At 43.7% G+C, this 13,612-nt stretch overlaps 1 protein-coding gene across 2 annotated transcripts in view; it reads right to left on the bottom strand.

Annotated features, from left to right (window-relative positions):
* Window positions 1–13,612, bottom strand: part of arhgef12b (Rho guanine nucleotide exchange factor (GEF) 12b) — a 105,224-nt gene that overhangs the window by 27,472 nt on the left and 64,140 nt on the right. For both annotated transcript variants that reach the window (XM_067256847.1, XM_067256848.1), the window contains exons 13-18: window positions 13,435–13,545; window positions 12,365–12,463; window positions 11,465–11,507; window positions 7,906–8,011; window positions 7,531–7,668; window positions 6,847–6,879 (exon numbers count right to left, since the gene is read on the bottom strand). In XM_067256847.1, coding sequence (XP_067112948.1) covers window positions 6,847–6,879; window positions 7,531–7,668; window positions 7,906–8,011; window positions 11,465–11,507; window positions 12,365–12,463; window positions 13,435–13,545 — 530 coding nt within the window. The remainder of the gene's footprint in view (window positions 1–6,846; window positions 6,880–7,530; window positions 7,669–7,905; window positions 8,012–11,464; window positions 11,508–12,364; window positions 12,464–13,434; window positions 13,546–13,612) is intronic.

The raw sequence follows: 13,612 nt of genomic DNA, 5'->3' as shown, positions 1-13,612 counted from the left end.
ACTCCCATACCTTTAACCTTAGCGGCCAAGACACTCCAAAGAGAACTCTCAGACCTACAGTTACTCGATATATGGCGAGAGCAACATACTTCTCTCCGTGAGTATAGCTTTTATTCACATAGACATAAAGGTTACTCTAGAAAATTGACAACTTCTTTATTCATGCATCTAAAATCCATCTAGTCTCGTCCTGTGAATATTTAGCGAGGACACTCTCAGACCATGCTCCGCTTTTGCTGCAAATGGCTATAAAGGACTCTCGCTGGAGATTTCCCAACCACTTAGTCAATGACAGTGACTTTGTTGTAATGATTAACACACAGCTTGAATGCTATTCTAATATTAATTCAAATTCTGCCTCTCCTGCTATTGTTTGGGAGGCCTTCAAAGCCTATATAAGAGGCAACATCACTAGTTACTACTCCTGGAAGAAAAAATAATATGTCGCCAAATTAAACACTTTAGAAATGACACCATTACTACACGGGAGGTGGAAAATGCAATGGCCAGGCTAAAACAGCGTTATTACGAGCATGGTGATTATGCAGGGAACCTGTTAGCGTGGCAGATAAGACAGGAAGACGCCGCTAGGAATATCCCTATTATTAAGCGGAACGATGGAGAGCTGGTCCACATCCCCCTACTCATCAATCAGGTGTTTGCAGACTTTTACAAGTCTCTCTATTCCTCACAGGGTGAAAAGTCACAAGAAATGCATGAATTCCTAGATGGGCTGGAAATTCCTAAAATACCTGACTCATTTATAGGGGTCCTTGAGAAGGCGATAACCAAACAAGAGGTATTGGACGCCATGGCACGACTACCTTCAGGGAGAGCTCTGGGGCCTAATGGTTTCTCAATAGACTTCTTTAAGACATTTGCAGCTAAACTTCAAGATGGTAGGTTGCCTGAAACCCTGGAGCAGGCCCTTATTATAGTTTTACCTAAACCAGGGAAGGATCCTAGGTTGTGTGAATCATATAGACCTATTTCGGTTTTATCATCGGAGTATAAAATTCTAACAAAAATAATTGCCACTCAACTTGAGAAAGTAATTCCTTCTCTTGTTAATGTTGACCAGACTGGATTTATACAGAACTGTTCATTATCAGATAATGTTAGGAGACTCATTAATATAATACACTGTGCCAAATCCATGGCGAACCCGGTCATAGCGATATCACTGGACGCGGAGAAAGCCTTTGACCGTGTAGAGTGGCACTTTCTCTTCGCGGTCCTTGAAAAAAATGTCTGCCCAAATATACTACGGTTGATCCGCATACTGTATCTTAACCCCACCGCTATGGTACAGACCAACACAGTAATCTCAACCCCCGTTCCTTTATCACGCGGCACCCGACAGGGCTGCCCTCTGTCTCCCCTAATTATTTCCCTGGTAATTGAACCCCTAGCCATCGCAGTACGGTCTCATAACTGAGTGAATGTTGGGTCTGAGAATCATGTCATAAGTCTATATGCAGATGACATCATCTTACTTCTCACCAACTTAGACTCGTCCATGCCTGCCCTCTCAGACCTATTAGTAAGGTATAATGTGATCTCTGGATATAAGGTTAATGCACAAAAGAGTGTGGCTATGCCTCTTAACTCTCCAGGTGAGAACATCTCAAGGAACAACTTTCCTTGTCAGTGGAATGCCCAATTTATAACTTACCTAGGCTTAAAGATCCCTTGCCAACTAGACAGTATTTTCTCACTGAACCATGATTCGTTGTTTAACAAAGTAGAGAAGGACCTGGATAGGTGGATGCGCTTACTAATTTCTCTCATCGGGAGAGTGAACTGTATTAAGATGAATATCCTACCGAAGTTCCTCTACCTGTTTCAGACCCTTCCTATATCTATACATAACAATTTCTTTAAGAAACTGCTAAAACTAATTTCCTCATTTATTTGGAAGAGGAAGGTCCCGAGAATTCAAATCAAAACTCTATACAACACACGCATGGGGGACTGAAGTTTCCTAACTTTAAGATATATTACTGGGCGGCTCAGGCCAGGGCATTATGGGTCTGGCAATCAGAACTAGCTAACCCGCCAGCCTGGAAACAAATAGAACAGTGCCACACGTCAGGTGTGCCATTGGCCAGTATTCCTTATATTAAGTCATATCACACTCTGAGGAATGGCACTGATAATCCCATTATTAGACATACAGCCAGAATCTGGTCTGAGATCCAAACTCATATTAAAAGTGTTATTGTACTTCATAGGAATACTCCTTTCCATGCCAACCCTGTCTTGCCATGTGCACTTAGAGATGCCGTCACTAAGAAGTGGTACGAGCAGGCAATTAAAAAATTTGGGGACCTTTATGAGAATGATACACTTATGACCTTTGAACAGTTAAGTAGAACCTTCCACCTCCCAGCTCCTAATTTCTTCAAGTATCTACAGGTCAGACACTTTATAAGTACACTTGGGAACAGCACCCCCACTAGGCCTCTCCCGATTGATGATATCCTCAAAGATGTCACACACCCCAAGGGAATTCTGTCTGTTACATATAACAGAATTTCGGCCCTGGCAGGCATTGCACTCCTAAATTCCAGGACCAAATGGGAGCAAGACCTGAACTGTACTTTTGAACTTCATGATTGGGAATCAATATGTGAGAAGGCATTGTCCTTCTCATACAACAGTCACCATAGAATACTGCAGTTTAACATTCTACATAGAATCTACTTTACACCAGAAAGACTCCATAAGATGAATGACTCGCTCTCAGATCTTTGTCCTAGATGTAACAGAGACAGGTACTCTTATTCACATGCTCTGGGACTGCAATAAACTGAAACCTTACTGGGGCTTTATATGGGAGGCTCTTAAGGAGATTACAGTGTTTCAGGTCCCTTGCTCACCGAGGTTAGCCCTGTTAGGCGATATATCAGATATTCCAAAGTGCGCTTTACCAAACTGGCCATGATAGCTGGCAATAAATGTATTGTTTTGCTCTGGAAAAGTGTAGATCCTCCGTCATTCTCCATGTGGCTCAAGGAAATCTCCTCATACATGGTGTCGGAAAAAATTATGTTTAACCTTAAAAGGAAACCACATCTCTTTGATAAATGTTGGTCTGGTTTTAAGAACTATGTAGATACTATGCCACGGCCAGATGTGGGTTGACCATTGTATGCAGATGTACTGATATGTAATTGGTGTTTATCTTGCCAAATATGCATCTTTACTGCTTATGTGTGAATTTACATTGCTTGTTTTTATTTTATTTTCCTGACTCTGTTGCCTTTATTGTGTTGGACGCCTGCCTGTCTGGGAATATGGGGTGGGGAGAAGGGTTTTAGGGATGGGGGGGGAAGATGGCTGAGCGGTTAGGGAATCGGGCTAGTAATCTCAAGGCGTTTGCTAAATGACTAAATGTAAATGTAAGAGGAGAGGAGGTCATCCTTTATTTTTATTTTTTGTATCCCTGCAAATCTATGATCTCCTCAACGAAATAGGGTGGGGCAGCGGGGTGAAACGTTTACTGTGTATTTTCAGTTGTGATGTCTGTACTACCTGTATGTTGTAAACCAAATATCAATAAATACAATGTAAAAAAAAAAAGAAGAAGAGGCGTTTCCGGGCCGCTTTGACCACCTTGTCCATTTGAGCAGACCAGGTGATGTTCACCCCGAGGAATCTGAAGCAGCTGACCTTCTCCACTTCGGATCCGTTGATGTGTAGGGGTGCATGCTCCTCCTCCTGCCGCCTCCTATAGTCCACAATTATCTCCTTAGTCTTGCTGACGTTGAGAGAGAGGTTATTGTCCTGACACCATGATGTCAGGGTATCAACCTCCTCTCTGTAGGCTGACTCATCACTGAGATGAGGCCTACGATGGTTGTTTCGTCAGCAAACTTAACAAGTCGGTTGGAGCTGTGCGTTGCCTCACAGTCGTGAGTGAACAAAGAGAACAGGAGAGGGCTGAGCACACAGCCCTGGGGGGGTGCCTGTGTTGGTCATCAGTGTGGATGAGGTGCGGTCACCCATTTTCACCACCTGTGGCCTCCCCGTCAGGAAGTGGAAGATCCACTTGCATAGGCAGGTGCTTAGTCCCAGGTCCACAAGCTTGGAGACCAGTCTGGAGGGGATGATGGCGTTGAATGCTGAGCTGTAGTCAATGAACAGCATCCTCACATACGTATTCCCTTTGTCCAGGTGGGAGAGAGCGGTGTGCATAATCAGGGCAATGGCATCGTCTGTAGACCTGTTGGACCGGTATGCAAACTGCATAGGGTCCAGGGTGGGAGGCAGCGAGGAGCAGATGAATGATTTGACTAGCCACTTGAAGCACTTCATGATGACAGAGGTCAGTGCTATCGGGCGATAGTAGTTCATGCTGGTGAACTTGGTGTTCTTGGGCACAGGGACAATGGTGGTCCTCTTAAAGCAGGTGGGGAGTACAGACAGGCTGAGGGAGAGGTTGAAGATGTCACTGAAGATCCCTGCTAGCTGGTCAGCACAGCCCCTGAGGGCCCTACCTGATATGCCTTCTGGGCCAGGTGCCTTGCGAGGGTTAATATTTTTGAAGCAATGCCTCACCTCAGCTACAGTTAGTGTAGGCACACCACTGGCTAGGCCTTCAGGTAGCTCCACTGCAGGGGGGTCGTCACTGTCCCTCTCAAAGCGAGCGTAAAAGGAATTAAACTTGTCTGGCAATAGGACAGAGGACTGGGTCTCACTGTAGCCTCTCCCTTTGTAGCTGCCCTTGAATGCTGTATAACAATGGTCGAGGGTCTGGTCTCCACGTGTGAAGAAGTCAATGTGCTGATAGTATTTAGCTCTGTTCAAATCACCATCAACAATGAAGGCTGCCTCTGGGTGCATATTTTCCAGACCATTGATAATCCCATACAATTCATCCAAAGCAGGGGCCTTATCTGCCTGAGGGGGGATGTAGACTGCACTCATGACGACCGCAGTGAACTCCCGAGGCAGGTAGGAGGGTCTGATTTTTACAGTTAGCAGCTCAAGGACCGAAGAGCAGTGAGATGTTAGTACCGCTTCATCCGTGGCCCATAGAAAGTTAACCATAACACAGACCCCTCCGCCCCTGCACTTGCCTGAATCAGCTGTCCTGCCCAGATTTGCATCCCAGGGGGGGTGGGTGGTGTAAACCTTGCCCCTTGCCCAGGGCGCTAAATGTGCTCGGACCGCTGGGTACCAAAACCACTGAGAAGAACTGTCATCACCAGCTGCATCACGGGCACTGCACTATCCAGGCCCGGAGTGTCCATCAGGGGGAATAGGGAGAATTCCCGGTGGGAATTGCTTTCTCTTCGTTTTATTCGGTGTGTGAAAAAACAATATGTGGTAAGTTTGTTAAGTTATTGTGTGACTGATAAGTAAGCTAACAGGTTACACTAGGTTTTAATTTAAATAAGCGCATGATCAGACTGTGCATTAAAAAGTGCCGTTTTCAGTTGTCGCGCATGCTCTCTTTCTCAAACACAAGCGCGTGTAGCAAGGTTGTTGCCATGGAGACAACCCTCAACCATTGTTGTGGAGCAAGTTAGCAAGATTAAGCTGATGCGAAAATTATAAAATGGAACTGAAAAATCCAGGTAAAAAAAGAAAGATGTCACTTCAAATATGTTTTCTCAAAAGCCCCGAATCTTTCAGGTAAAAATTTAGGTTGTCATTTCCGGCAAATATAACAATGTTTATATTACATAAAGCTCCAAAAATTATTTTGCACTGAAATTAATGCAAAACAAAATCTCACGCGCTACGTGTGCCCGCATTCATGTGAAGTTCCAATTTCAGCTCACATCAAAATCATAAACTATGTCCTAGGTTCGGGCTAAGCCCCGAATGTTTACAACGTATGTCTCTGCCCCTGGTGGGGATGGGCTGGTTTTGGCCATTACACTCCTGGGCTGAAAATGGGTCCCACTCTGGCCCTGGCACTATCTATCCATAATTCCAGATATCTGTGTGTGTCACGGACATCATTGCGGGCACTGTGCCCTATCTATAATTCAAGGAATCTGTGTGTGTGTGCCACCAATTGTATCACGGGCACTATTATAGAGTTCAAGTAATCTGTACTTGTGTGTTTCACTGCCATCTTAATCACTGACCGAATTACGGGCACTATGCACTAGTTTCTTAAACTGTACAATATGAAAGGTTTTGTGCAATGGACAGTATAACTAGGGGAGTCAGGCGGCTGAGCGGTTAGGGAATCGGGCTAGTAATCTGAAGGTTGCCAGTTCGATTCCCGGCCGTGCAAAATTACATTGTGTCTCATTCAGAAATCTATTCTATTTTTCTTGCACTAACCGCATAACCACACCTCCTTCTCAATTACTTGCCAGCAACACTCAGCACTGCATGCTTAAAAGGGGGAGTCAGGTGGCTGAGCGGTGAGGGAATCGGGCTAGTAATCCGAAGGTTGCCAGTTCGATTCCCGGTCATGCCAACTGACGTTGTGTCCTTGGGCAAGGCACTTCACCCTACTTGCCTCGGGGGAATGTCCCTGTACTTACTGTAAGTCGCTCTGGATAAGAGCGTCTGCTAAATGACTAAATGTAAATGTAAATGTAAATGTAAAAAGACTGTCACTTCATCAATGACAAACCATATACTTGAGCAAATTCATTTCATAAAGAAATTAAATCGAATATAATAGAAAATAATTCAAATTGATTATAATAGACATTATAACGGCCAAAGCCATCTGTCACATCATTCAATTCAACTTCTTACACAATCCTCGTCTATAAGAAAGTCGAATTAAGAGCCCAAATGTCAGGCAGGCCCACTGAATAAAAGAGACAAATGAGAGAGGAAATGAGAATGTGATACAAATGGCCAACTTACCACTTCTCCTCTTCAGTGGAGGGTGATGTCAGGCTGAGAGAGGAGAAACATAACATAGTTAGCTAATTTACACTCATACACACATGCACAGACAGAGACACACAAACTACTGATTTTGTTTCATACAGTAAACGCATGAACAAGCATGTGTAGAAATCTCTAAGAGGTTTGAATGGAGTTTGGATTAAAATGCTATAAGCAAACCATGGGTCTAATACAAATTGCTTTTGTTAGGGTAAGTTTTCATGAGCTTCTAGTGGTTAACCAACACACTAACATCAAAAACACACAACAGAGATGTTTCTGAAGAGTGAGAGATGCTCATCAGGAATGTTCACAGGCTGAAGAATGTAAGTCAAAATGTCAAACCCAAAGTATCTTAATCCCTTAAATCTCACAGGTTTGGCATGTTTGGGGACCTTAAATGAAGAGACCTGGAAAATCACCTAAAAAATTGGCTTTTGTGTTTGTATGTGTATTTTTCTGTTTGTGTGTGCAGTGTTTGTTTGTGTGATTCTATCCTATATGTATCTTTGTGTGTTGCGTCTGTGAGTTGGGGACATAACCTATATCTATCTGTGTGCATGTCTGAAATATGTGTGTACTTTGTGTGTGTGTTTCTGTGATCTGTTCTGCATGTGTGTACTTTGTCCTCCGTGAGTGGGTGTATGCATGGCTACTCACAGCACATCCTCTATCTTGGAGATGATGTGTTCAGCGCAGGAACGCTCTCTTTCCAGTGCCACCCGGTCCCGCACTCTCTCCGTGTCCAGCTTGGCAAGCTCAGTCTCCGCCAGCGTCAGACCCATGCTGCGCTTCTGCCTACACACACACACACACACACACACAAATGAGTAGAAAAAAGCAAAACAAGGGCATTTGTTCTAGTGAGTGATGATTTATTTGGGTCTATATTGTCTATATTGTCCCAGACAAAAATAATCCATAACAAATTAGTAAAATGCTAATATTGGATTGACCTGGGTCAGGTGCAAATATAGACAATAAAAACAATATAGTGGGCATAAGGCACGCGGCATTTCAGGGTGGGTGTGTTACCTGAAGTCCTCCAGGTTCTTCTGGATGTCAGCTAGGAGTGTGTCCTGGAGGACCTGTGTGTACTGTCTGTGTAAGTCCTCAGGAATGAGCTCTGGTCTCCGGCGTTCTGAGGGGACACACAGCCTGTTAAGGCTTATATATGCTTCTGCGTTTTTCGAAAAACAGACACATGGGAACGCCCTCTTCTCCGAGGAACGCCCTCTACGAGCTCTCCGTCAGCCCTCGGAGAGCCCCGGAGAGCTCGACGTGCACCTCCTGAATTTTCTAACTATCTGTCGTGAGCGACGGAGAGCTACGGAGACCCCCTTGGCTGTGATTGGTCAGTATTAAGAATCGCTTGCGTCAGGGGCGGGGTTGTCGGGATAAACAGGACGAACAGAATCCTTTGACCGCCATTGCTGTAAGTTTTCACAATTCATATTTCAGCTAAACAGTACATGTAAATCAGCATCTGAATTAAAATGTGACGAGAAATGGGCAGTGTAGTTTCTGAAAATGTGCCTATTTTATTGATGAAACGGCTAATTTGTAAATTTGCTCCGACTTCTCGATAACCGAGGTAAATAAACACTCCACGACGATTTACAAAAAACCGTTGCGCCACCTACTCTTCTGGCGGTGAATTGTTTTCAGCACCCACAGCCTACGGAGAACCATAAACGCAGTCTATCCGTCCGTATCCGTGCGTATCCGTGCGCCCGCCCATCCGTAAACGGAGACGCAGAAGCATATTGCGGCCTTTACACACACACACACACTGTTGCACACTCACAACCACAGCGTTCATTGATTTTAACTAGTGGTGGGCCGTTATCGGCGTTAACGCGCTGCGACTCTTATCGGCGATAAAAAAAATATCGCCGTTAATCTATTCTCAAAGTTGGGTTTGGAGCTGGGTCTATACTACGCAAGCTATGATGACTTTCACCTTGATATTTTAGCGCGGATGTATACCTAGCCGAATTGCACTGTAGGGGACGAGAACGAGTCTTCGAACCTGTGTGTATGCCTTGTGTATGAAATTATCACATCAAACGTGACGTGCTAACATGGATGCAGCTATGAAGCCGCCTGGTTTGCTTCAGGGAAAATGTATTTTTAAGAAGCTTCCCAATGGAAACCTCGAAAAGACTAAAGGCCGATATATGCTTCTGCGTTTTTTGAAAAACGGACACATGGGAACGCCCTCGTCTCCGTGGAACGCCCTCTATGAGCTCTCTGTCAGCCCTCGGAGAGCCCCGGAGAGCTCAACGTGCACCTCCTGAATTTTGTAACTATCCGTCGTAATTTCGGAGAGCGACGGAGAGCTACGGAGACCCCCTTGGCTGTGATTGGTCAGTATTAAGAACCACTTGCGTCAGGGGTGGGGGCGGGGTTGCCGTGATAAACAGGACGAACAGAATCCTTTGACCGCCATTGCTGTAAGTTTTCACAATTCATATTTCAGCTAAACAGTACAGGCCGAAATATGCTTCTGCGTCTCCGTTTACGGATGGGCGGGCGCATGGATACGCACGGATAGACTTCGTTTATGGTTCTCCGTAGGCTATGGGTGCTGAAAACAATTCACCGCCAGAAGAGTAGGTGGCGCAACAATTTTTTGTAAGTCGTCGTGGAGTGTTTATTTACCTAGGTTATCGTGAAGTCGGAGCAAATTTACAAATTAGCCGTTTCATCAATAAAATAGGCACATTTTCAGCAACTCCACTGCCCATTTCTCGTCACATTTTAATTCAGATGCTGATTTACATGTAATGTTTAGTAAGTAAGTAAGACTTTATTTATATAGCACTTTTCATACAAGAATTGCAGCACTTTGAGCTGAAATATGAATTCAAAAAACTTACAGCAATGGCGGTCAAAGGATTCTGTTCGTCCTGTTTATCACGGCAACCCCGCCCCCGCCCCTGACCCAAGCGGTTCTTAATACTGACCAATCACAGCCAAGGGGGTCTCCGTAGCTCTCCGTCGCTCTCCGAAATTAAAGGCCGATTTATACTTCTCCGTTTTTACGGAGACGGACACAGGGAACGCCCTCTCCGACGAGGAATTCCCTCTCCGTGCCCTCTCCGAGCCCCTCGGAGAGCTCTACGTGCACCTCCTGAATTTCCTGACTATCCGTCCGTCATTTTACGGATACCCCTTGGCTGTGATTGGTCCGTATTAAGAACCGCTTGCGTCAGGGGCGGGGTTGCCGTGATAAACAGGACGAATCTGGAGCAGACGCCACGTTGTCAGAGCTATCAGCTGCACTTGCACTGGGGACGTCACTACATCTCCAAGGCAACATATCAACAACATCAATTCGTCTTCTGTCTGCTTCAGATTTCTTTAAAACGGGAAGCGATTGCGGGGCGTTTGCGGACCTGTGCAAAAACCATATTTGGTTGTTTTAGTTTTTTTTAGGCAATTTAGGCAACTTTGTTGCCAAGCAGATGCAACGTTGTTAAGGTCAATGGCTACATCTCCAAGGCAACCGCTTGTTGCTAGGTCCGTAAAAACGTTTATTTACCTCTGCGAACTTTCAGGAGGTATATAAACGGATTTATTAACTTTTGATAACGTCTTCTGGACCAATAGGAACAGCGTATTGTTCCAATTATTACAATAGTATATAAGAAACAGCAAATGTTTACTCCTCGACAGGTCTGCAAACGCCTTTGTAAACCGAGATTTGTTAAAACGTTTGTTAACCGAGACCATAGGTCGAGGTTTACAAACAAATCGAGGCGACAAAGCATTTGCTGACCTGTCGAGGAGTAAACATTTGGTTTCTTATATACTACAACAATACGTGGGAAGATCCCAAATCAAACAGGTCGAATCTGGAGCAGACGCCATGTTGTCAGAGCAATCAGCTGCACTTGCACTGGTGACGTCACTACACCTCCAAGGCAACATATCAACAACATCAATTCGTCTTCTGTCTGCTTCAGATACTTTTTTAAAACGCGAAGCGATTGCGGGGCGTTTGCGGACCTGTGCAGAAACAATTTGGTTGTTTTAGTTTTTTTTTAGGGCAACTTAGGCTACTTTGTTGCCGAGCAGATGCTACGTTGTTAAGGTCAATGGCTACATCTCCAAGGCAACAGCTTGTTGCTAGGTCCATAAAACCGTTTATTTACCTCTGCGAACATTCGGGAGGTATATAAACGGTATTATTAACTTTTGAGAACGTCTTCTGGACCAATAGGAACAGCGTATTGGTCCAATTATTACACTAGTATATAAGAAACACAAGTACATCTTATTGAACATAATTTATTTTCATCACCAATTATCATAGTAGAACAGCTTTCTCAAGCAGTTTGTGATGAGCTCCTGGTCTAATGCGCCACCTGGCTTGAGAAACCCGTTCTCAAAGACTTACTTTTAGTCATTATTTGGGTAGCACACATATTCTGAATGCCTTCGGCGGAATTCAAATGAGCCATTTTAATCTAGATTAACGCCAATATTACAGTGAGATTAATCTAGATTTAAAAAATGAATCTATGCCCACCACTAATTTGAATTCACTATGTCTTGTGAATACGATAGGAACACAATAAGAGCATACCCAGTTCAGAAGCGATAGAGTCAGGCACTGCGACTTTAAGATTCTGTAAAAGAAAAAAGGAAGTTTGTAATATCACTGTTGAACAGAAACTGTCAAATTCTGCTGCCCCAACAAATGCAATCCATATCAAACTACCATTGTTGAAAGTAGATTTGAAAGGATACTGAGCATCGTTTTGGTCACTTCTCTATTCCCTTTAGTTGGAAAAAGTCCACATTGGACAGATTCATGACATGAAGCTTCCACCACAACCTGTCTTTCTGACACACACAAACACACACTAATCCCTTAAAAAAAGCCTGCTCCGGCAAAAATCCCATAAATGTTAGCCTGTGACCATCCTCTGGCAACCCCCCAAATAAATGATAATGGCTGTATTAGCATTCATGCTAGCATTTCTCATTACATTTCTACAGATACAAGCAGTTGGAGGTCAATTACTCCAGTTACCTGAGATAACCACCACTGAGACTACTCATATTCAAATCTCTTTTGGCAGTCTACCGAAATTTAACTTAAGAACATGTTGATGTCAACACTAGTTTTACAGTGTGCCACAGTTACATTCTCAGAAGATAACCTGCCCCTGATAGGCTATGGGCCTTAATTAGGTTAAGTTGAGAGTAAAGGATTTGGCCAATGAGTTAGTTACCTAGGGGGTTGTACCATACAGCATGTTACATTATGAAACCCTGAATGGAAAATTGGCAAGAGAGAGTGAGGACACTGATTCTCCTGCTAACCTAGATTGTAGACTGTTTAAGATCAAACTAATTTATTTGTATAGCCCTTTTTACACGCAAGCATGTCACAGAGGGCTTAGATAGAGGAAGATAGAGGCTGTAACAAGGGCATCGGGGCTGTGGAGGTTTGGATTGTGTGTGTGTGATGCCAGCTCACCGCTGCTCGGTCCATGAAGAAGGTGTGAAAGTCCATAAAGATCCGTCTGGTCTCTTTGGAATTGGTCTGCTTATATAGGTCGGCATAGAGGTAGCACAGCTATGAGACCCAGGGACAACAGGCAGAAATCAGCAAAACACTTAACATTTAATTAATTAACTGATCAACTGAACTAATTAATGAATAATCAACATATGCAAAGTGATTAAAAGAATATGTATGACCCCACTTTAGGAGAGAAAATACATAATTATACGTAAAAGTCATACGCATTGTGGTATATGTGTGGTATAAGCAGTGTTGCCACAGTTACTTTGAAAAAGTAACTTAGTTACGTTACAGTTACTTGATTTTAAAAGTAACTTAGTTACTTTACAAGTTACTTGATTTTAAAAGTAACTAAGTTAGATTACAAGTTACTTTATTAGTTACATTCAGCAGCTGCCGACAACAACCCCGCCGCCTCAACATAAAAATAGGTGCGTTCGACTTCATGCAGCGCCGCATTGACAACCGTCTATATAAGTTTGACTGTGCAGTGCTGCGACTCCAAATGTTTCTTCAAATTTGACTTTGTGTTTTTGTAGCTTGAGAGCACTTTGTCGCCACCAGCACAGAGTGTACAACGAACCTTGATATTTCCATCTTTAGCTGACAAATACTCAAAATAGTGATTGTATTTCCAACTCGAAAATGCGCATCTCTCTCTCTCCTGCTACATTGTTGTTTGTGTCGCTGAGTGGTAGGTCTATGTATATACACGTGACGTGACCCTTGTGCTGAAAACGTGACTTAATTGTCGCATAGGCTTAACTCCCAGAGACGCAAGAAGAAATGAAATATATTTGACTATTAATGACAAAATAGTAACGCACAGTGACTTGGACAAGTAACTTTTATCTGATTACTGGTTTGGAAATAGTAACGCGTTAGATTACTCGTTACTGAAAAAAGTGGTCAGATTAGAATAACGCGTTACTAAGTAACGCGTTACCGACATCACTGGGTATAAGACACTGTTGACAAAATGGACTGTCTGTGTGTGTGCGTGTATGTGTGTATGTTCTCACCAGAGGTGCCGGATCAAACTGCGAGACCACATGATGTAGGAAGGCAGCCAGGTGAGCAGGTCTAGACTTGAGCAGTTCCATGCTCTGGAAACAGCTACACTGACCATTAATCTGACACAGGGAGAGAGACAAATGGACAAATGGAGAGGAAGGAAAAAGAAAGATGGGGAGATAGATA

The sequence above is a fragment of the Osmerus mordax genome, chromosome 19 (genome assembly GCF_038355195.1).
Source record: "Osmerus mordax isolate fOsmMor3 chromosome 19, fOsmMor3.pri, whole genome shotgun sequence".
In the NCBI taxonomy this organism is placed as follows: Eukaryota; Metazoa; Chordata; class Actinopteri; order Osmeriformes; family Osmeridae; genus Osmerus; species Osmerus mordax.
Note: the sequence above shows the minus strand (reverse complement) of the source record. Positions and strands in the feature narration are given on the sequence as shown.